The sequence below is a fragment of the Tachysurus vachellii genome, chromosome 1 (genome assembly GCF_030014155.1).
Source record: "Tachysurus vachellii isolate PV-2020 chromosome 1, HZAU_Pvac_v1, whole genome shotgun sequence".
In the NCBI taxonomy this organism is placed as follows: Eukaryota; Metazoa; Chordata; class Actinopteri; order Siluriformes; family Bagridae; genus Tachysurus; species Tachysurus vachellii.
In genome coordinates this window covers 34059918-34085126 of record NC_083460.1, presented here as the reverse complement: position 1 = coordinate 34085126, position 25209 = coordinate 34059918, and the positions used below count along the sequence as shown (strand labels likewise).

The following is a 25209-nucleotide window of genomic DNA, read 5'->3' as shown; positions in this document are numbered from 1 at the left end:
TCCAGCGCGGAGATCTGTTGCTCGGCTGTATTTACCCGTGTCTCGGTATCAGAACTGCAACAGAAGAAGCAATATTCCCAACTGACCCTCAATACCGTCTAACCGAGTACCAACAGCTCTAATTTCACTCAAAATAAGTGGTGTCTAACTGTAGGCTAGCACTGGCCTCTTCCCCTTCTCCATCACGTGCGGAGGGGTTTTTCTTTTTCTCCTTATTTTTCTGTGATCTTGTCGACAAAAAGATAGGAAAATCCTTATCCCTGGCATTTCTCTTCGCGTTATGAAAAAAATACAAAGTATGCGAAAAAACAGGGCTAGATAAGAAAATTCGGAGTTTCAAAGCGGGGTAAAACTCTTAAGCTGCCATCTTGCTTAGGGTCACGTGACCACCCCCCGGCTGAATAATTTAAAAGAAACCTTGATGGCCTCCATCAGAAACAGGCAAACATTTCATTACACACCACTGTGTCTAAACAGTGTTTGGAGGCATCGTATGTAGTGGCCAAAAGAATCGGTAAACTGGGTAAACCGAATACTGTACTCTCATTCTGCCGGCAGCGCAAGACGTGCAGAATAATGATAGGCGATAGTGCAGCAGACAAACTCGGTGCAGTACCACTGTCCAATGACACAGTCGCTAGGAGAATTGTAGACATGTCCAACGATATCAGAGAGCAACTGACAAAGTTCATAAAAAGAGTTCTTACTACGTGCTGCAGCTGGACGAATCCACTGATATTGCTGGGCAGGCGCAGCTCCTCACCTATGTCAGGTATCTGCGGGACAAGGCAATTGAGGAGGATGTCCTGTTTTGTCGGCCTCTTCAGTCGCACACTACAGGAGAAGCCATTTTCAATGTCCTTGATATTTTTATCCGTGAATCCATGGTTTGGCTTGGGACCGATGCGTTGGCCTATGCACAGATGGTGCACAGGCAATGATGGGGCGTGAGCATGGCCTAGCTGCTCGCGTTCAGCAAGTAGCTCCACTTGTGAAATGGACACATTGCATGGTCCATCGTGAAGCACTCTCGCTTGTTTGGGGTCCTCTGCCAGGAAATGGGGTCAGGGCATGAACAGCTGCTTCTGCACACTGAAGTTCGCTGGCACTCCAGGGGGCGGGTGTTACAGCGATTGTATGAACTGCGAGAGGAGGTGAAGTGGTTTCTGACAAAAATCAAATCTCTGTCCTATTTGGTCGATATATTTGACCGCTTGAATGGCCTCAACTTGTCTTTGCAAGGCCGCGAAACTCATATTTTGCTCTTTGCAGACAAAGTGCACGCCTTCACACAAAAACTAGACCTCTGGCATGGCCGCATCAGTCGAGGGAACTGCAACATGTTCCCCAGCCTTGCAGACTTTATCACTGATGCAGGCACGTCACACGATTTCTCCTCCCTATTTCAATCAGCATCTGAGCACCTGTCAGCAATGAGAAAACAATTTGTGACATACTTTAAAGAGGATTATAGCTCTTTTGCGTGGGTTCGAGATCCGTTTGTGTGCACAGCAAACGAGCTTTCAATTGATATGCAGGAACAGCTTATTGAGCTGAAAAGTGACAGTAGACTGAAGGAACTCTTTAGCTCCTGCCCTCTTTCGTCATTCTGGGCAGCACTGATGCAGGAATACCCTGAACTCTGTGACATCGCCTTGAAGATTCTCCTTCCTTTCGCGTCAACATATTTGTGTGAGGCAGGATTCTCAAAAATGACTGCACTCAAAACGAAATACCGCAATCGTGCACAAATTGAGGATGATTTGAGGCAAAGTTTATCAGACATTGAGCCAAGAATTGAGGATCTTTGCAAGGGAAAGCAGGCTCAGGTCTCACATTAACATCACCTACCTGCAAGCTTCTGTAAAATATGCAGATGATATGCCTACTATTAGGCCTAGTAATAATAACTATAATAAAGCATAAATTAATATCAGAGGTCTGGTGCCAATTCCCAATTATAGCAATAGCCTAGTAATGATAATAGGCCTACTGATGATAATAATAATAATAATAATAATAATAATAATAATAATAATAATAATAAACCATGTAACCTCACATAATGATATAGCAATAGCCTAGTAATGATGATAGGCCTACTACTACTCATAATAATAATACTAATAATACTAAGGGCGTAAGTTTGATTTTGACATTGGTGGGGACAACATTCCCCGTATTTTGTGCATAAAACTGTTGTTATAAGAATACTTTCTTACTCACATACCGGTAGCTGTATAATCATGTTGCATATTGCTTCATACAACGGAATATAGCTGCAGCCTCCTACCTCAACACATTAGCGAGAAAGACAAAGCTAATCAAACAGCGACATGGGTTAGAGAGGCAGGACTCAAAAAGGCAAAGGCCAGTCCTTTTAGAGAGGTGAGTTACAGAGGCGAGATTCATTGCAGGGGGTAAATCTGTTAACCGTTTGTGTTCCACAAGTTGCGCTATTTTTTACAGAACGCCGTTGTAAAATATTTTTTATCTTATTTAATGATTCCTGGATAAATGTTAAATGAAATAAGTAAAAAAGCACAAGACACAGACGGACATCAGTGGTTATGTATAAATATATATATAGGCTTGGTCGAATTATTGCTAGGGACAATTGAGTGTTCCTTGGATATTCCCTACCCAAATCGACGCCCTTGCTTAAAGATGAATGGACAGAGAAATATGCGTTTATTCTCACAGTGACAAATTCAAAATAGTTTTGTCTCATCAGTTAATGGCACTAGTCAAAAGTTTCATTAGAAAAAAACTGACTTTGTCTTATTTACAGCAATAAACTAATCATTAACAAATGTTTATTCATTAAAGAACTTTATGTATGTAGACTTACACATAATGTACACCTTAAGATTTGAAGGATTTGATATCAGTACACAAAAACACAAAATATTGTTCCTTGAAACATAGGTTAGGTTAAATGGTATTACATTACCATTAAATAATACACTGCATATTTGGATTCTGCTAGATTGCTAGAAGAATACATTTGATCCTACACACAAGAACTCACCACAACTCTGAATTTTTTTATTTAATCTTATTTGTTCTGAAGGTGATATTATGTTGCATGGTATGATCTAGGCAACAGTATTATAGTCTTGAAGATTGTAATTCCAGGGAGATGCTGTTTGACCAAAATTTTCATTGCTCTAGACAGGTCTGGATACCAAGCAGGGCTCGCACTCTAACCAGAGTACTTTATTTAAAAACCATACACATTTACCCATAACCATTAATAGAACATCCATTCATCCATTTATTCATTTATTTCTGTTATCAGTAACCTCTTCATCCTGGTCAGCATCACAGTGGTGGTGTCAGTACACCATTTGTGCCCATGTACACACTCATTCAGACCTAAGGTCAATTGAGCTTAGCCAATTTTTCTTCTAACATGTGGGAGAAGATTGGAAAACCCAGAGGAAACACACATGAACATGGAGGATGTGCAAGACAGACTGTAAACTGAGCTCAGGATTGCACCAGGTACCCTGGAGCTAAAAAACAGTAACTTCACTACCTGCTGTGATGTGACTTTTTGTGGTAGGGTTTTTTTTTTCATTTTCTCTCCAATTTGGTTACTTTCCAATGTCAGCCCAGCTCTCCCTTATAAAGGACGGTGAGGGCTAATGTGGTTCCTCTGAGATGTGAAGCCAGCCAACTTTTTTTTTTCTAAAAAAAAAAATGCAACACCGCAGGATAGCACTGTTTAATGCCCACAATTGCCTAATGTCACTGCGAATGACAGAGAAAGGAAGGATATCATTCCTTCCACCCAGAGGGCATGGACAATTTTGCTTTTTTGCTACCTAGCCTTGGATTGCAGATTCAGTACTTAAAAAAATTTTAAACAGTAAAACAAAGACAAATTTACAAAAAAAAATTTGAGACAAATATCTCAGTTTGGGAGAAGATTGGAAAATCTCAATATTTATGATTAAGAACTACCTGTGAGCCATAGTGCTAAGATAGGATTTGAGATTTGTGAGGAAAGATCACATAATTTATTTTAACCAGTATGCTTATATGTTATAGTGACAACCCAGACTCACCCTGTCCCAAAAATATGCTCACGTATTTACGTACATACTATAAATACTTTATATATTCATATCTAAGATACTGCTGCAATTGTATTTGTGATTATGGGGTTTTTATTATGTAAAAATAAAATGCAATTTACATTTATATTTCTTTTTATATTTAGGATTTAAATAAAAAAGCAAGATTTACATTTTATATTTAGAGTTAACTTAAATATTTAGATTTAAATGAAACATTTAGATTTAGCTTTGAGATTTATTTTTAAGTCAAACAACTATAATTATAGAATGGCATAATGCTTATTTATGTAAATCATGAAAATGTATTTTTTTAGGTAAATAAAACAAAATTGTACCAGGTTTTGCTACAAATTTTATTCTATAAATGGCAACCATGTTGTGAATCATGGTATCATAAATTGTGATTACCATAAATTTCAGAAATCAAAAATACAATACACCAACTTATTTTGCATTACAAATGCTATCCTATAAACTGTGAGTGATCATCATGAATCTGTACAGATTATAATCAAGCTTATTATGTGTTCACTTCCAAAGCCACTGGGAATCTAATTTAATATCACCCAAGTGACCAGAGTTAATTACAGATTTGCATTTACAGCTTTAATTCGACATAAACTTGCAAGTCTATCTTAGCTATCTTACAACTATACAAGCTTTTACAGGATGTGAACTTTTATCTGTCTCCAAAAACATCCAGAATATTAAATGTGCATGTCCTCAATGCATATCTGCCTAGCAAAAACTCTGACCTCTAAACAACCTCTTTGCACAGCTCCAAAACCTGACATCTTCAACATGCCCACACTGCAGTCTGCTTGCCAAACTATCTGTAGTGCGTCATGCTGGTTTTTTTATTTCACAAGCAAGGCGGGGCCTAGCGGGTCATTTTAACACCTCGCAGGGGCTCTAAACAAAGAGCAAGTCAGCCAAAACTGACCATAACAAAATGGAATATCATAGACACACGGATTTTGTTTTATAGAGACAGAGACATGATGGTTTTTGGTTTTTTTTTGCTTAAATTAAAAAGTTATTGACGGACCTTTATTTTTATGCTGTTTTCATGAAAGCAGGATAATAAAATGTTACAGTCTAAGTTGTGATGCTGCAGTGGGGAGATGTTAGCATGAACACAAATCCTAGTGGCACAGAATTTAATTAAACCCTGAAGGCTGCTTTATTTACATGCAGGCCTAAAATTATGGTGAATGTGGAGGAATGGATCTCAGCAATGTGCGGGTCATGCTTGATGTGTCCATGCAGCTGTGAGCCAACATGGCATCCTTAGCACCCTGTCTTCATAGGCATTATCAGGGAAAAGACAGACATTGTGATTAGTAGGTGGCTTTCTCATATCATCCTGCATTGAAGCCTCTATGTGTCCTTGAAGCCATTACCTTCTACAAGGCCCAGCAACACAGAATGTAAGATAATTACAATGCTGCCATCTACCCACTCAGTACCTACATGTTCTATCTCTTGTTTTTTTTTTTTTTTTGACATACTACAGTACATTGGTTGGAAGCTTCAGCATATCATTTTGTTTAACAATCCTTCTCCGATCTTCTACGTTCCATGTTATTCCATGTGCTGTCATTTATAACTGATTAGTGGTTCAACATTAATAATGTTAAATGCCAATCAGTCTGTCAGGTCCATTGTGTCTCTTTTATAGGTCTAGGTGTAGAAGACTGTCAGGTACAGTATTTGCCCAGTGAAAGCACTCAATTTCAACATCAATTCACTCTTATTTGCACAACAGTTTAGGTGGCAGTTCCACCACAATATAAGAAGAAAGGGGAAAAAAGGAAAAGGAGGTACTGCCACCATCATCATGAAATCCAGATTCTGTGAATATGTAAATTAGAAAACTCCTCTGCACCGTGATAGTCCATGGAGTCCCCAGCTTTGTAACCTGGGTTAGGCTCCAGGTTTCTTTTGACCCTGTGTAGGACAAGCAATACAGTTAATAGATGGATGGATGGATGAAAAGATGGATGAAAAACTCATATTTATTCAATATAGAAGAGAAGCCAGAAAAAAAGAAAAGTTAACATGTGCTGTCCTTAAGAGAGAATGGATATTCAGAGACTGGAATGATTTTTTTTTTTTCAGAGGATGAAAGCCGGCTTATGCGTATGTTCTATTTACCATGGCATCTTCTCTTAATGCTGTGCAACACTTTAGAGCCAGCACTTCAGCTGACAAAAAGATCCTGTGAATGTCCAAGATATGTCAGTGCTCGAATTTCTTGTTACAGGAACGTTTCAAATAGAGATAAGTGACTGATCTGGTATTTTTCAACTTACAATAAGAGGCATACTCCCTAGTGTGCTTTGTGCCATCATCCAGCATGTTTCCAAATACATCAGAGTGCATTTCTCTGCCAGCCCTAAACGAAAACCCAAGTGAGGACACGGTTGCCACGTTTCGAAAATAAATGGAAGAAAATTCAGACATCTGCATAACTTAAACAGCAGGCTTTATTTGAACCTATTTACATACAGTAGGTGCAATTTGGCATATTTGGCATATTTGCTTTATAATTGGACTCGTGCCTCAGAGTAGCTGCAAAGTCCTCCACTGCCCAATGCACTAAGCACTAAGCATAGCATCCTGCTTTCCTAAGGCAGGAATTCTATGTATGAGGACTATATATATATATATATATATATATATATATATATATATATATATATAGAGAGAGAGAGAGAGAGAGAGAGAGAGAGAGATTTGTGAGCATCATTAAATTAAAATCAGCTCTGCCATGCACATGCCCAGTAATTTAAGGTTGATTGCCATTTATCAACATACGCACATGATTACTAAGAAAATCAGTACTTCTGAAATTTTTGTAAAGCCAGCAGAAATATTTAGTTTGGTTTAGCTTACGCAAACTTTCCAGAAACGGGTTGTATATCTTGATATGATGAAATCTTTTTTGGGGACACCTTTAGTTTCTTTCTCAGGGTGCTTGAGAGGAGAGGCATATTTCTTCAGCCAGCTACATTTTTTTCTTTTTACCTTCGAGAGACAGAGAAAAAGAAATGCTGGTGAATGACTCTATATAGCTACTATAATATATAAGATAACAGAAACTAAATCATCTAGAGGACATATCACAACAATAAATGTAACTATAAATGGCTTGTGTGTGTGATTGGTGTTTGACTGTTCAATAAAAATGCAATAGTTGAGAAACTACTGTGGTATATTGGGAATAAAACACTTTGGGACATGTTATAGAGGAATAATCCATTTGGTGATCGTAATTTATCTCACCATTTTATTGTGGATTATTTTCTGGTAACATCATATCAGAGTAATATTTTATTACCATATATAACATATACCAGACAACAATAACAACACCACACTTGGGTTGCTCTAAAGGCTCTTACTGCCTCTTGTATCTTTCTTTACATTCATTTCTACTAGAAACTAATGAGCTGATCTTCAATAGAGCAAGCCAATTTTTGGATACATTAAAACCATCAGCTTGTCATTGTCCTCTACTTGTCACAATTTGTGTCCTATCTTCATGGGATGATGCCAGCTGCTGTTGGCTCTCTACTGTGTAATTTGTGTTCCGCACTTTTGCCACATCTATCATTTTTATCTTTGCCACAAGTAATTCAGGATGTCTGATGTGCTAACTTACAAGCTAACAATTAAATAGTTCATCAACAATCATAAATGTAGTGAGTTTTGCCATTTAAACCAAGAAGCTTGTGCTGCTCAAGCTCAGGGGCCAACTGGACATCATGTCCATTGTTTTTAAGTAGAAAGGATAGAAATATATGAAAGGAATCCAGCTTTCGCTGTCACTATAGATATAAATGCGTGACATGTATAATTACTTGCTGAACTAATTAGATCACAATATGACTAATTGTTTTCTTGTAATATCCCAGCTTGGTAGTTGAAGTATACACCACTGGAAGCCATTTAAGATCCTTGTTCAACTGTGGCAGCTTGAAAATGCTGAGAATTTATTTTCAACCATCTGCTCAACATCCCAAAACCTTAACCACTGAAACATCACTGGCCCTAAGCTCTTGTTCAAAGAACCTTACAAAACCGTCTTTTTGCTCTATTTGCTCGCATTCTTTGTCATTCGATAGTGCATAATAGATTGTCCTTAAGTAATTGTAATTTAATAATTGTCTGGAATTAGAACAGAATATATTTGAATGTGTTTAACAGTACACATGTCTTAAACCATGTTGAGCAAGCCAAGCATCAGTCGCAAAAAAACAATAGCTTTATAGCATTAAATTGGATAGAGGAAGCAACCAATGGAAGAACTCAGAATGAGCGGCCATCATCCTCTGATCACAAGGTTAATCACATGCACGCATTGGTCATTAATGGCAAAAGCAATATAAACAGTACAATATATACAATTTTTAAACACAATCAAATTAAATTAAAGACCAATGCATACAATAAATTCTAAATAATAAATTCTTGTTTGCTTTTTTTAAAATTTGGGCAAATTGTACATTCTACTGCACATCATGCCAGAAATATGATACTCCTTGATGAGAAGATGATGTTAGTATATAATTGCATCATCTAATGGGAAAGCAATTTCAAGGCTTTTTTCAGAAATAATGCATATATGATTCTTCTCCATCTTGTCCCATTTCAGGTATGAGTGGATAACCTAGTTTAAAAAGTTGTTAGCATTTTAGATCAAGTGTAATACAAGTCCTTAAACATTGATTATGGTGGAAACAGCTCTATGACAATGACTTGTTAAAACTTGTTACACCTTTTTAATGGCTGAGCCAAAGAGATCAACTCTACAATATTTAATTTTCTATTTCACATGTCAGTTACACTATGTTAAGAAAACATTTGTAAATTAAGTAGTGCTTGTCCCTTCTACTTAGCCTATAAAATAAAATTATTTCACTAATTAGGAGCTGCTTAATATTAAAGGTGCAGTGCTTCCACCTTGGTTTGGAAAATGGAGTTTAACCAATTCGCTATGACTAATATTTCTGTGATAAGCATGTTTGAGGATTTGCAATCTGAGCTTACACTTCTTTCCACAGAAACTGAGGTTGAACTTTTCTAAACTGCTGCAATTTACCTATTGAAGCCCGGTTAAAATATAGATTATGTTTTAGTCATGTGTCCTAAATTAAACTGGCTAATCTGTCTACCATTACGTAATTTATAGACTTTTTTAAGCAACATTAGCCTGCAATGCTTAACTATACATGTACTGTAATGTCTTTATTGTTTAGCTGTATAATTATTAAGGAGAAGATTCCCTACACAATAGAAATGCTACCATGCCAAGGGAGAATTCATGAAATTTAATACACAGAATGAACTGCATTTCATTTGTGACATGAGGACAACATGCTACACAAAAAAGTGCCAGTACATTGCTCTTATATTATATTAATGTGTAGCAGCTCACTGAAATGAAATTACTGGCATGGTTGTACACATAAATAAACACAATGTAATTATGTTATGCACTGTCAATGACATCTATAATGTTAATCTTTACTTGGAGGCATTAAGCTACAGAGCAAAGACAGAAATGTAATATCATAAGTATCTTAGCCATATTTAAAAAATACATTTGAGGCTGTAAGGGGCAATAAACAGATTATTTCTGCACCAAAAACAAGACAGAAATAATTACTGCAAACACAGCATTTATTTTACAGAGTTATGTCTCTAGATGGTTGAATATCTACAAAGATAAAGACTTTGTTTGCTGTGTTTGCTAGCATTATAGCTGATTCAGGCTGCCTACAACTACTATTATTCCATCTTGCTGCATTGGTGTTGTCCATCCAATTCTGTGACTTTAGCACTTACTGTGCTGGTGAGAAAAGGGATATAGGAACAGCTAAAGCAGCTGAAATAGACCACTTAATGGTCCACTTGAGAAGTGTAATGTGAGCAATATCTATAATGATTCCAAGAGAGAATCATTCCAAATACCCAACCTGTTTCTTTACTCAGAACACCATGCTAAAAAAAAATATATATATATATATATATATATGTATGTATATATATATATATATATATATATATATATATATATATATATATGCACATTCATTCATTTTGATTTTTGATCAGATGAGCTCTGTTTTTTCTGATATTTTCCTGGTTTGGCTCCAACAGGCAGATCGGCAGTATGACCCCCACCAGGCACACCGGTCATCCAAGGTTCCAAAGGACTCATACATGGTGGAGCAAGTTTTCAGCCCCCATCATTACCCCCCCTCTGTCAAGTCGCATGTGAAGGGAAGCCCTTTGTACACGGACTTGCGATTGACTGGTCTGAATGACAGCAAACGTCCACAACCCTCCTGGACCATAGAGGAATTCAAACGCAACTCAGGAGACAAGAACAAACTCAGTGTGCTGGACCTACAGGTAAGACCTTCAATTTTGATCTTGGGGCAATTCAACTTTGTTTAAATCTTGTTGGCAAGGCAGGTTGGTTTGAACCATTTTATATGTCCTAGGCAGTAGAAGTTTATCTGCATTTTGCTATGATTGGAATGGCCACAGAGGTTTAGACACAAAGGGAGTAAAAACTTTAATGACATTGGAGATGCTTTTGGGCTTACTATTGAAGGTTGTACTGATCAATATCTTGCTGTGTCTTAAAGAGGAATTACAGGTCATCCTGTAGGCAGAGTTGTGTCACTGAACAACAATTCAGAACACAGAGACATTTTGAGAGAAGAAAGAAACTTTAAAGAAATAGCCCAGTAGATTTATATATATATGTGTATATATAAGGGGGGCACGGTGGCTTAGTGGTTAGCACGTTCGCCTCACACCTCCAGGGTCGGGGTTCGATTCCCGCCTCCACCTTGTGTGTGTGGAGTTTGCATGTTCTCCCCGTGCCTCGGGGGTTTCCTCCGGGTACTCCGGTTTCCTCCCCCGGTCCAAAGACATGCATGGTAGGTTGATTGGCATCTCTGGAAAATTGTCCGTAGTGTGTGATTGTGTGAGTGAATGAGAGTGTGTGTGTGCCCTGCGATGGGTTGGCACTCCGTCCAGGGTGTATCCTGCCTTGATGCCCGATGACGCCTGAGATAGGCACAGGCTCCCCGTGACCCGAGGTAGTTCGGGTAAGCGGTAGAAGATGAATGAATGAATGAATGTGTATATATATATATATATATATATATATATATATATATATATATATATATATATATATATACACATTCATTCATTCATTCATCTTCTACCGCTTACCCGAATTTTACCCTTAAATTTGGATTTAACCCATTCAATTCAAGTCAGCAGACAATCAGGCTAAAAACAACATGCATCTAAAACTTAATAAAAACTTTGATGATTTCCAGCATTGTTAAATATATATATATATATATATATATATATATATATATATATATATATATATATATATATATATATTTAACAATGTATATATATATATATATATATATATATATATATTTAACAATGCTGGAAAACATTATCAAAGTTTTTATTAAGTTTTAGATGCATGTTGTTTTTAGCCTGATTGTCTGCTGACTTGAATTGAATGGGTTAAATCCAAATTTCCAAAACTCACACAAATTTCCAAAACTCACACTCTATAATTAAATTCAAGTTGAATCAATTTGTCATGGGAGATTATTTTAGGTTATTAGCCCAAGTGCCTTTATTGTAGGAGCAGCTAGATGTTATCAATTATTTTGAAGCAAACATAAAAAAATAGTGGCCACATTATCAATAGAATTGTCGAAATCCTTTGTAATTATTCAGGGATTTTAAACAGAGCTAGGTCATTTCTTCAAAAGCTGGCTTTTCCTTTCAACATTTCAAAATTAAATAATTAATTTCTGTTAAAAAAATAATATAAAAGTGATTAGGGAGAATGTACAATACCCATAGTACATGGAAGTTTTTCATCTGTACTCGAATGGAAAGACAAGAGTACAAAAATGTAGTGTACAAGATAGATCTTAAATAATCATGGTCTGGGTTTCAGTTATAGCTTGTACGTTGAATTTATTAGTTACATCAAAGAAAACCTTTATTTCTCAGTCCCTGTCTTCTCTATGAGTATCCTCTGTAGCCATGCTTATGTTTAAATATGTTTAGACCTGCATATATGACTGAAACCCAGTTGATGACATAATTTTCATGAGTAGGCCAAGTTTTTCACTTCAGACATTTGTAAAAAAGAATACATACATACATACATACATACATACATACATACATACATACATACATACATACATACATACATACGTGCATATGAACATACATACATACATACATACATACGTACGTACATACGTACATACGTACATACATACATACATACATACAGTACACACATACATACATACATACATACATACATACATACATACATACATGCATGCATACACACATACATACATACATACACACATACATACATGCATGCATACATACATGTATACATATATACACACATACTGTATATATTGTATGAAAGGTTAATGAATTAAAAAAGCTTTAAATACAGTAAAATACAGTAAAACATATATATATATATATATATATATATATATATATATATATATATATATATATATATATATATATATATATAAACAAAATTCAAAAGAAAATGTCCAAAAGCCTCCAAAAATGTGTTTCACATAAACATTAATCAACAGAATTTAACAATGGCCCTACGACTTTCATTAAAATCGGGTTCTGATTAAAGAAGTGTTTTCTTAGTATGGGACACACAAAAATCTTGTCTTTGTAAATCACACACACTATAGATATGATACAGAAGGGTTCCAGTCTTATCTCTGAACATATCTTTTTAGCCATCTTGAGATGACTCAATAGTCATTATGTCAATGTGAATGGTGGAAAGAATTGGTATGCTATTTAAAATTGTTCTATATGTGAATCAAAACATAAGGATTATAAAGAATAATTTAACCAGTCTGGATGCCTTTGTATGCATCTGATAAAGTCCAATGCCAAAAACACCTTCTTTTATTAATAGTGTAGCTTTTTCTATAAATCTGAAAAATATGTTTTTGCTTTAGCATCGTCTATCTCGAGGGTGTCATCTGTGACTGTCAGTCGTAGTTAAGTAGGCGTGTCCTCTGTGCCTTTCAAAGCCCAGTGAAGGAGGTGTGTGTTGTATTGCATTAAAATCAGCTCTAAAATATCACAGGGAATTGGTAACAGTTTCATTACACTGAATAATTGATATTTTATCAAAATATGCAATGTATGTAAAAAAAATTATACAGTCCTAGTACTCATGTATAACATTTTTTATTGAATATTTCTCAATATGAATGGTAAAAGATTACAGTGGTCAAATTAACCACAGCTTAAACGGAAGCGAAGGCTGAAAAACGGTGTGATCAGGAGAACACTGAGTCCATTAACCTTGTAATTCCCAGTTAATGCTGCAAGAAATGAAAATGCCTCCTCAGCTGGTGCATTGTGCTATCGTTAGAAGCTGGAAAGTGGGCTAACATCATAGTTGCACTTGATTGCAAGAATTTACTTTAGAGGCTGCTATTTCTGATGCTGTCCTGTGAGAAATACTGTACAAAAATTGCCAGGCACAGCTCTGCTCAGCAAAACATTTCGTCCTTTAGTAAATTAAAAAGCATACTCAGACCTCACCTGAAGCTTTGCACTACAGAACAGGATTACATTCAAAATGCATTAAGGATGAAGACACAGGGCAGATAACCTTGAATGGGTGCACATATCTACACATTTGGTGTATGCTCCAGACAGTTCTGACAGACTGAATATACTCTTTTATTGTTTGTTCCTGATGCATTGAATAAACGGTGGCTAGGTTACGGTCTAAACCACTAGAACTGTAAGGTTTCATTTTTTGCATTCACAACACATATACTGTATGTGCTGTAAAGAAATTTATCAAAGCAGATTATTTTGGATTTATGAGGAAACAAACACAGCAGCGCCACTAATGTCTGGAAGAAATATACAGTATAGTGAACCGGAGGCTGATTTTTTTTTCCAGCCCAGACTGTAAAATCATGCAGCTTCTCAGTGACAGTTTCAAGTGTCAAGTGATAAGACAGAGAACAACTCCCCCCTGGATTTCACACATAATGTCCAGTAAAATAAAAATTAGACAACAGGACAGACATTAGAACCTTTTCGAATAAAAAAGTGGGAACAGTATTTCTCTATATATACAGTATTTCTTGGAGGAAATGAAATGCACCCACTGTGTTTATTGTGTTGTAATCATTTGCTCTATATCCTATTCATGTCATTGATGATATGATGATGTATTGCTCAATCCTAATCATTTCATTATTGAGCTTTATATATATTATAGATATATTATATATATTAAGATATTAATTTCCCGATATATCTGATACGACAAGCAGCCATCAATGCATTGAACAGGTGGGAAATATATAAAATTTGACCAAGGCCATGTATTAAGGTAAAAATCAATTATCTACAGCTGTATCCTTTTAAAATTATGCTTATTCGTTTTCGCAAGGTGAATCATAGCAGCGATAATTGCCAAAACAGAAAGCAGCTCAGAACAGATGTGCATCAGTTGTTGACGCTTTCACCCTGTAACTGTATTATTTCCCAATTAACATCTGTGTTTGTTTTCTAAATCCTTCAAATGAACCCACTGCTCAGAAATTATAATTAAAACAATAGACTTTCATCCTGAAATAAAAGATGCCTAACAAATCCAGAATACAATGTGACTGACTTGGTAACGTAACTGCATTCACATTGTTGCCAGGAGATTGCTAGTTCACCAAGATGTTGCGTTATGACCAAAAATAATAGCCACCCTGTGCCCTTGGCAAACTATTGATTGCTAATCTCCTCCAGGATGAAATTGTAGAGGGTTTTTTTCTAATAGAAGAAAAATCAGATTACTCCTCATTACACAGTGCACTACTGATACAAGATTACTTTAAGCTTACTAGAGACAAAGAGGCTAATACCTGCTGTGTGCCTGGTGGCATGAGAGAGAAAGGTTATTAGACCAAGTGCCTTCATAGTAGTAGCTGCTAGATGCTATAAATTACTGTAAACCAAATCTGAAAAAAAGGATAGTGGCCACATTATTATTAATAGAACTATCAAGAAAATATACTTAGTATTAGTTTAGGCATTTTATATGAAGCTAGGTCATTCCTTCAGTAGCTGGGTTTCTTGAAATTAATGCAAATTAATGTGGTCCTTCGGCTACTGACATGTGTAATGTGTAAAAATTGTAAAAGTGATTAGGGAGAACCGACAATAGCTAACAGTACTTGCTAGTTTTTTGTTGTTGTTGTTTATGTTGTATGGAAAGACAAGAATTCTAAAACAACAGTGTATGAGAAAGATCGTTAGTAATTTCTTTATCTTCTGGGGTCTGATGTCTGGGGCACAGATAGGCTACGTGGCTTGATATAGCTTTTATTAATTAAATCAAAGAAAACCTTAATTTCTTTTTAGTCTTCTCAAAACTGGTACTGTATGAATGACCTCTGAAGCAGGCTTACATTTAGATGTTTACATCCACATATAGGATGGAAACATGATAAAGTATTATTGACCCCATAATTTATTCCAAAATGCCATTTCCATCCACTTTTCCACCTCAGACTAGTGTAAAAATGTTTTGTTATATGTGTTATGATATAAAACTGTGGACTAGTTTTCCAAATTGTTGTGGATGGAAAACCACACACTATTAAAAGTGGTAATTTGCAATTAACAGCTGTGCTGTTTTCCGGACATAAGGGTCAAGCTTCAAAAAATGGAGATAAGAAATAATTGGAACTGAGGAGTGTGAACATTTCCTTCCTGCAAGTTTTATTTTTATTTTTTTATTTTTTTATGAGATATTTTGTCAGCAGTGCAGGTTGATGTATATTTACTCACAGTCATAGTTAAGATATTAAGGCAAAAGGAATAATATGTGATAAGATTTTGTGCAAGGATTTGAAATGTTTGCACATGGAGATGATGCAATTGGTAATATTTTACAAAGCTTCATATTTTGTGCTGCTGTTTGACTAGTGGAATAAATATGAGTACACAAAACCGTTGGAAAAAAATAGAGGGGATTTTTATTGGTGTAATATGACATTTTAATTTTGTACCTATTCTAAAACAAACTAAGCTATCATGCATCAGCAGGAAAGGCAGGGCAATGCAGACTGGGGAGCAGACAAGAACCTTTCTAAATGTATAAGTTATGTTGAAACATATTAAAAAAATTATGCAGTATCCCAAAAGTATCCATGCATAACCCTTTTCATAAAAATATAACTTTATTCTACAAAGCATCCTCTACAGGATGCCATGCCATTTGTTTGAAACACACATAACTTGTGTTAACACATCTGGGGCTTTGTATATAATTGCATTTTGAATGTATTATGCATTATGTATGTATATGTGGCTTTTCATTGTAAAGCATGACCGTTTTTTTTTTCAAAGGCATTTATGCAATTTTTATTTTTTTTCTAAATTAAATGCCTTTTCATTTCATGATTCTTAAGTCAACCTTTAACCAATTTTAACTTTTATACTTTTTTTATTTCACATGAATGTGACATGCAGATTTTGCCAATTACTTTTAAATACCTGTAAACTCAAAAATATAATTTTTTTAACGTTAATTCCTGTTGGATGAAGGTTTCTAATTAGATCGGCATGTGGGTCAAGATTGTTAACAGCTAAAAGCCATGTTTTCTAAATAAACTAGAGACTTTCTCTGTAAACCATGTTTGTACTGTAGGAGCATTGGGTACGAGTAAAAAAAATCTACCCTTGGCCCAATCACATTGTACTGTATGTTATATGATAACCCATTACCCAGAAACCTTTGCTACAATACCTAGCTAATGGTAGTGATAAACCAAAAACGTTCAATTGTTATGGTATATTGTGATATATCCCAAGCCCGTAGGCAGGGGGGTTCGGGTGGTTCGAACGAACCCCCCTTCACTGCCAAAGGTCCAGAATTTAAGTCGTTTTTTTTTCATGTGATTATTGTCATCATTGTTTTAATCAATGCTTGAGACAAATTCTCTGGGTTGCTGTTTCAAATTAATATGACACATTATTCTCGCAATACACTTTTCAAAGCAACGGTGAAGCATCGCCTCTGAATGATGGGGGGAGGGGTGTTATATATATATTATTTAATTAAAAGGATTTCTATATTTTATCCACTCAATAGTCTACAATATAATATCCATATAAACGTAGCATAATTATAATAATAAAACATAGTGGGATATTCAATGATATTGGCTGTGCAATATCGACTTTTGTGATTGGCCAATACCGGCAGACTGGAGCCAATGGAAATGCTTCTCTCCTTCGGTGCGCGTCTTTATTCCTCTGAGAACTTGAGGAACTGCTTGAGGTAAATTATCTGGAATGATTAGTATATTAATTGATTTACGATGCCTACCCAGCTAACACACAACGTACTAGTTACGTAATTTATTGGTCATTTTTGGTAATTTCATGACTTACCAGCTGGCAATGTAACTGTTACGTCCCAGGGAGGTAATTTCATTACTATTACAATTATATAAACATTCATTTCCTTTTCTATTTAGGTTAGCTTGTTAAAACTTTTCAGTCTCAAAGTTTCCCTTAAATAAGTCAAAATAGATTAAATACACCATGCGAGTTGCTCTTTACATGGGAAACAAGAAGATTGAAACTGACCAGTGTACTAAATCCATAAGTGTCAAGACAAATACAGCAACAAGCAAAGAGGCATTGGCAGAGAGTCAAGAAATGATGATGAAAATAATTATTATTAATACTTCAGTAAAGTTCATTAAATCTATTCTGTTGTTAGTGTGGTGTTTAAACTTATGAACTGTCTATGGACTGACAAAGGTGGTACATGAGGAAGCAATTTGACAACAATGCAGTAAATAATTTAGGTGCATCAAAAAGCGTGCTCGTTAAGATACCAGCAGACAAGCTAATCCAGCACAAATTAGTGCATAAAAGGTCACCAAAATGAAGTATTTGAACCTCATAATTAAATACAAAAGGAGGAGAAAAACTGCAAAAAGGTCCACTTTTTGAAAAAAAGAACCCCCCTTTTAATACGCTGGCTACGGACCTGTGTGGTTATTATTGAATAGATTTGAATATGAAAAAGCATATCATACTTGTAATCCTGCTCATGTTCATTCATTCATTCATCTTCTACTGCTTATCCAAACTACCTCGGGTCACGTTGAGCCTGTGCCTATCTCAGGCGTCATCGGGCATCAAGGCAGGATACACCCTGGACGGAGTGCCAACCCATCGCAGGGCACACACACTCTCATTCACTCACGCAATCACACACTACGGACAATTTTCCAGAGATGCCAATCAACCTACCATGCATGTCTTTGGACCGGGGGAGGAAACCGGAGTACCCCGAGGAAACCCCCGAGGCATGGAGAGAACATGCAAACTCCACACACACAAGGTGGAGGTGGGAATCAAACCCCCAACCCTGGAGGTGTGAAGCAAACGTGCTTCCTGCTCATGTTTAACTTTGTTAACTGTAACATAATTTCTTCGTATCAGTTACTACATCACTTAGCTTGCATTAGATAGTAATCACATGGGGATTTGTGTCAGTATACAGGATGTGCTTGTCAGATGTCCACATAAAATATACATATGGAAATGAAATGTATGCATTAAAAAAGTCCTACATAAATTATGAGTATATCAGTATAACCTTTCAATGTTCAGGTGTATGCACTAAATATTGAGTTTAATAAAAAGTGCTGACTCGTAAGTCCTGTGTTACCAAATACTATAAAGTGCCTCATAAACAGAAAGATATTTACAGATGAAAATGTGTAGATGAATGGTAAACCATAATAAATCCATGCATCACATGGCAGGGGTGTGAAAATGTAATCAATTGCCTGAAGTTCAAACAAAGTTGTGAGTACATCAGTGCGAGCTTGGCTAGAGGGAGCAGAAAATGAACATGTGAACTAAGGGCTAAATTCTTTCTCATGAATGACATTGTAAAAACACTAGCAATAGATACTGTGCTTATCTTTACAGTTTGTGTTATCTGAACAACCTCTCATCGCTCGTCTATGATTATGGACTTGCTTCATTATTGAATCTGTTTGTGTATTATACCAAGTAAAAAAAGTAAAAAATTAATTGCCTGAGTAAAAAAAAAATTGCCTGTACATCCTACTGCCCCAGGATCCCAAATGCTAAGGTTTCATTCCAAACCCTGGTGGGCTTGAGCCAGGTAATCAGAATGGTGCAGGTAGCTGACTGGCATTGAAAGCTGAAAACAAATTAAATTGCTTGTGCTCGGGGTGCCATGAGAATTCGATTGGGAACTGTGAATGTAAAACATAGGGTTTGTTGTGTGTACGCTAGTATTACTGAATTGTTTCTTGTTTTCCTACTTAGGAAATGCTGCATTACAGTTTAGAGGCAACTAGGATGAGTTTGTGTGTGGAGGTTAAACCAAGGACCGATGTTGTCCAGACCAGTTTTTTAAGTTGCACAGAATAAGGGATAGGGCCATCAGTCAATACTAAAATTTCATCACCACCAGAAGATTACATAATATTTGCAACTATCTATTATGATCTGCACTATTAATTTGTACCATTATGATTAAAGTATGGATAAATCATGCATATGACATAGAATTGACAAAAATATATTGGTAAATTAATCACACCTAGTTTTTATATCTAAAAACTACTACTATTATTTTTTAATGATGGGTAATATTGTTTTTTTTTGTTTTTTTTTTATTTTTATTTATTTATTTATTTATTTATTTATTTATTTATTTATTTATGAGATGCGTGATACATGAGGCAAGCAACTGGCCATGTGATCAGCATAAAGCATAAACTTGACAAGGTTAAAGAGGTAAATGGTAAGAAGGTCAAAACACTAATCAAAACAGGCAGGATGAAACCTAGGAATCAGTACAAACACAATGCTGTAGCAAGTCTTCACAAACTGTCCTTGTCAGTCTGAGTTATTTAAAAGGAGCAGTCTGGCTATACACAGGTGTGTGTGTGTCATTAGTAATAGTGACTGAATGGAGACGAAATGTAGAACAGTTGTTTTGTGATGAAGTCATTGGAGTTATATTATGTAATTTACATTTTACATTCGTAAATTTTCTGAAGTTTGTGGGCAATAGCTATGGTTACATGGTTTATAGGTGTTAGTCTCAGAGCAGTGCCCATGGATTCCATTTGTCTTGGAATTGCTTAGGAATGTGCCTCTTCTCTTGTTTTCTTGCTTTGTTGAAAGGACTCATCAAAAACTGAGACATTTGTGGGTGTAGTGTTGTAGGGAAAGATGCGGTTGTTGGCCCATTATGCACTGAAATGCTGTGAGCTCTGTCAGTTGTAGAATGACGAGGCAATATCTTGTATAGTCAGCTCCTAAGGCAAAATATAACCTTTGTAGGTGTGAAGGAACCAGCCTTGGTTTGTTGGTTGGTTTTCTCAACTTTAGCTTGGAGATGATAAGCAAATGTCAAACCTACCTATACTTTATACTTGTAGTTTCTCCAGTAAATGCCATCCATACTTGAGATGTGAGTTCTGACAGAATGTCTTCTATAAAGAAACCTGGAAAAAATGCAGCTTAATCTGCAGAAGATTCTGCTCTTGATCCATTGGGATTTTCTTGGGGTGAGTTGTGATGTGTTAGATGTGCTAGGATTGATACTTTGTTTTTGAAGACAGAGGAGGCTTTGACCTGTCCAAATGGCATTATCAGATATTTATAGTGATCTGATTTTATAGTAAAGACTCTCCTCCACTCCACACACTCAATGATTTGAAATAGAATGTATGAACTTGAAGGGTGACATTGCACAAGATATTGGGTGTTTCAAGCTGTCTTGTTGAGGGTACCAGAGGTAGTGGGCATCTACATTTTAAGCCTAAAGATGTAAGTGATGTGGGGATCAGGTGTTCTTCCATATTCTTCTATGGGTTTGTTTTTTGACATCACAAATCACAGTTTATTCAGGATAAATCTATAAAAGGTAAAATGTAAAGTATCAAATAAAACCGTAGGTCTAACCGTATCTTGCCTTGAATATTTGTCGGAGTCAAGTCCTAAAATAAATTAAATAGAAATGTATAACTATTTCACTGAGGATAAAAATAAATATGTACATGGTAATTTTGCATCAAGTGCCAATGCAGTCTGTGTATGACATTGAGGAGTTATGTGCACATTATGTGTTAAAGTTTAAAGCCTAGCTTTGACAGTGTTCTGCTGTTCAACAAACTGTAGGAAATCTGAATCTGATCATGTTAGTAATGACGCTTCAGCATTTTCTGCCTGAAGGATGTAGCTTGAACACGTTATGGTTCAGGTGGCAGGGATCATGTGGGCAATAAATCTTAGCTCTTCTAATGAATGTTTTTAAAAGGAAATTGGAGAACCCAAAGGAAAGCCATACAGACACAGGGAAGCCTTTTACATTTACAGCATTTGGCAGACGCCCCTGTCCGGAGCGACATACAAAAGAGCTTTGAAGTCTCTATCAATGAATACATTAACACTGGTTCACTAGATTACAGACTTAGGATACCATCAACCTAAACTCTGTTATTGTTATTTTATATATATGGTATATATAATTCTACACATAAAACAAACAGAGAAAATAAGTGCTAAGTCTTCACCCATCGTTTGAAGATCGCCAGTGACTCAACTGTTCGACATCCAGGGGAAGTTCCTTCCACCACCTCGGTGCCTAACAGAAATGAGTCTTGCTGTATACTGACCTCTTACCCTGAGAGATGGTGGGACCAGTCCGGGCAGAAACTTTCCATAGACAATAGCCTGTCACATCACTCCATCCTAGACTAGATCTAATGAATCAAACATAATGTCTAACATGCTAATGTATAACATGCTAGAATCTATAAAAAGAATATTATATATATATATATATATATATATATATATATATATATATATATATATATATATATATATATATTCTTTTACTCATTAGCCTTTTAAGGGCTTTGTTGTTCTGAGAATTCATACTTTTTAAGGTTTCTCTGTATTTTCTCTCTTTACTGTTGTTTTAACATTGTAATTTTTTATTTTACTCTTATTCTTTCTGAACCAATCATTTGTTTTTCACTCTTAGACACATCTCTAAATCCTCTGTTCCTCTTCTGTTCCAATTCAGTTCCTCCCTCGTGCTTGCTTTATCATTCCTAATTCAATTAAACAGGCAATATTGAATATTGTCGCTTTGATGAGCAAACAGAAGCGTCATACATCTTCTCCAGGCTTCATTTCACACCAGGGCCCTCAGTAATATTAAAGTCAGGTCCATACTAACAATATATCACTGTCAGAATCACTCATTCTGTGTCTTTATCTCTCAACAGACCCAGGAGTCACTCAACCCCAATAATCTGGAGTACTGGATGGAGGACATCTACACACCAGGCTATGATTCACTGCTCAAGCGCAAAGAGGCAGAGTTTCGGAGGGCTAAGGTTTGCAAGATTGGTGCTCTGATCGCTGCAGCGGCCTGCACTGTGATATTGGTCATCGTTGTGCCCATTTGCACTATGAAGTCTTGAGGTCTTCTTCTATGTTGTCAATAAACAAAAGACATCTTGTTTTGCTGATGTAGGGTTCATTTTGGTGCCTAGATGACGCCTTATTGTGAATTTGATAGAACTTTTAATGGCTGACATCCATTCAGAAAACTTGTATGCTCAGTTTTTGGCATAATCCAGGAACTGGTTTTAAAGACTAACCTACAAATACAATACTTTACTGGGGATTAACATATGATGTTTGTCCTTTTTATTTCTAGTAGAACAATTATTTGTTATCATAGACTTTTATGGAACATAGATAATGTTCTCTTATTTTATAGCTAGTATTTAACATACTAAATTAAGATATTTCAATTCTGAGATCTTTATGTTGTTGCAATAGACACTACAAGGAAGGACGTGTAGTATTTTTTTATTTTACTATGATTCTATGAGAATTATTTTTCAATGAATTTGCAGACAGAATGTGATGCTGTACAGCTAGGTTTATCTTTTTTGACAAATCAGGAATGTTTTATTGGGTTTGTGCAATTTCTTTTTGTCAGTGACAATTTAAACATGATAGTTATCTAGATTACTATTCGAGAAGACCATTTCAGAAGTGAATGTATGAAAGGCCATTGTATGTATTAATTGTATAAGGATTCTAAAATGATTCCTCTCTGGATGTTTACTTGTTATTTACCTAGTACTCGGAACACATCATTCGAATTTAATTCAGCAATCAACTGGATACTGGAACAAAGTATCTTCGTCTTTTTGTTTCATGATCGTGATTTACTTGAAACTCTTCTTTACTGTCTAAACAGCTTATTTGTGTTACTTTTGAATTTGGACTATATACAAAATAGCTTATAATAGGTCCTATAATATATAGGTCTGGCCCAAATGGTATGATTCATATATTAGTGTTTGTATGCTGTCTTCCCCTTCTAAACAGATGTCCTCTAATACACTTGCAAGGGCACCATTATGTTTTTGCATTGCAGTGCATTGTTATTGGCATTTTGACATCTTTCTAATTTAGCTCTATTCTTCGAAGCTCTCCTTTGAGTCAAGGGTAAAAGTCAGCATCCAAATTAATCCCAATATGAAGGCAGCATTGCTAAAAATTTGAAGGATATGTCCTAAGTGCTAAAATGTCTAGAATCCCTTTCAAACAGTGGTCCTGAAAGTCATTGGTTTCAATTTGTCATAAGTCGTACTCTCCGTGGTTATAAGATTCACATAACAAATTGCGTATATCACTCTTTTGTTACGGAGAATTGGCAATGAGCAGCAAGTTCATTAACCATGAACTGATTATGTAATGAAATCAAGTGTAAAATTATGTGTAGGTTACATGGAACATATCTATGCCATCTTAAAGGCTTATCTCTACCACTAATTAGCAGCCTACCTAATTAACTAGCTGCTTAGGATAGATAGACTGCAATAGCACAAAGTGTTGACCTCTTTTCTTGCAACTCATCTCTCAAGCCATATTTTTGACCTGTTAGAATGAAATTACAATAATAACTCTTCATGAAAACTAGCATTTAGGAGGTGTTCTATGTCTTTGCTGGGATGTAGCAGAGTGCATTCATTACTCTTCATAGAGGCCTTAGGACCACTGAATGCAAACTACATATTACTTTAAAATTCACTAACCGATCCAAATCAAGCTTGGACATTTTAGTTTGAAATGAATAAATGTGTGATTGTCACAACATTGCCATAAAACAACAACAATAACAACAACATACTGCTGCTGAGATGAAAAATACAGAATTGTTTTGCTATGCTCATTCATGTCTGCTTTGTAACATATATAGAGAGACATGTTTTATATTTCTCTCATAAATGTAACTAGACATATGGGAATTTAACCCTACTTTTTGTGAAATCACTGGCACATGGCCAACAGTTTTTGATTTTCTTTCTTTTGATTGTCACTTGAATATGTCATACACAGACACCTTGATTAAAGGTTTGGTTCAGCGAAAGGTTAATTTGCACAATTTACCCCTCATCCCAAATGTAGTTGATCGGCATAGACATTTTCCGTTTCTGGTCCGACAAATTTTCAATAAATACATGCTAATTCTTTGTCTGGTAAAATGGTTGGTATAATCCAGATGTAAAAATGATACTACAATCCACCCAACATGCAGCTTTTCTTTATAGTACCACCTAAAGAAGTTAAAGAGCTGTTCAGGATGGCTGCATAACATTTCAGCATTCAGTGTAATACACAATTAAAAAAAAAAAAACATTAACTATTCCTTGTTAACTATGTTAGTCTATAGACACTAAAGTTGTTGGCAGATCGACTACATATGAAGTAAGTTGAAAAAAATCTAATTGATTTTTCGCAAAACTATTCCTTTAATTATTGGCTGTTTAAAAGTGACTTTTAAGTTGATGGATGATACTCTGTCGGGTGATTTTGCCTTCACCACAGGAACTGTGAACCCTTGTACACTGTAAGACCCTGT

General features: G+C 35.8%; 1 protein-coding gene across 1 annotated transcript in view; it reads left to right on the top strand.

Moving 5' to 3' along the window:
* The window catches only part of minar1 (membrane integral NOTCH2 associated receptor 1), a 43964-nt gene extending 19020 nt beyond the window's left edge, over window positions 1-24944 (top strand). Inside the window, exons 3-4 of the mRNA XM_060884144.1 lie at window positions 10254-10508; window positions 22553-24944. Of these exons, the coding sequence (XP_060740127.1) occupies window positions 10254-10508; window positions 22553-22750 (453 nt within the window). The 3' untranslated portion in view covers window positions 22751-24944. The remainder of the gene's footprint in view (window positions 1-10253; window positions 10509-22552) is intronic.
* Window positions 24945-25209: the final 265 nt, after the last annotated feature.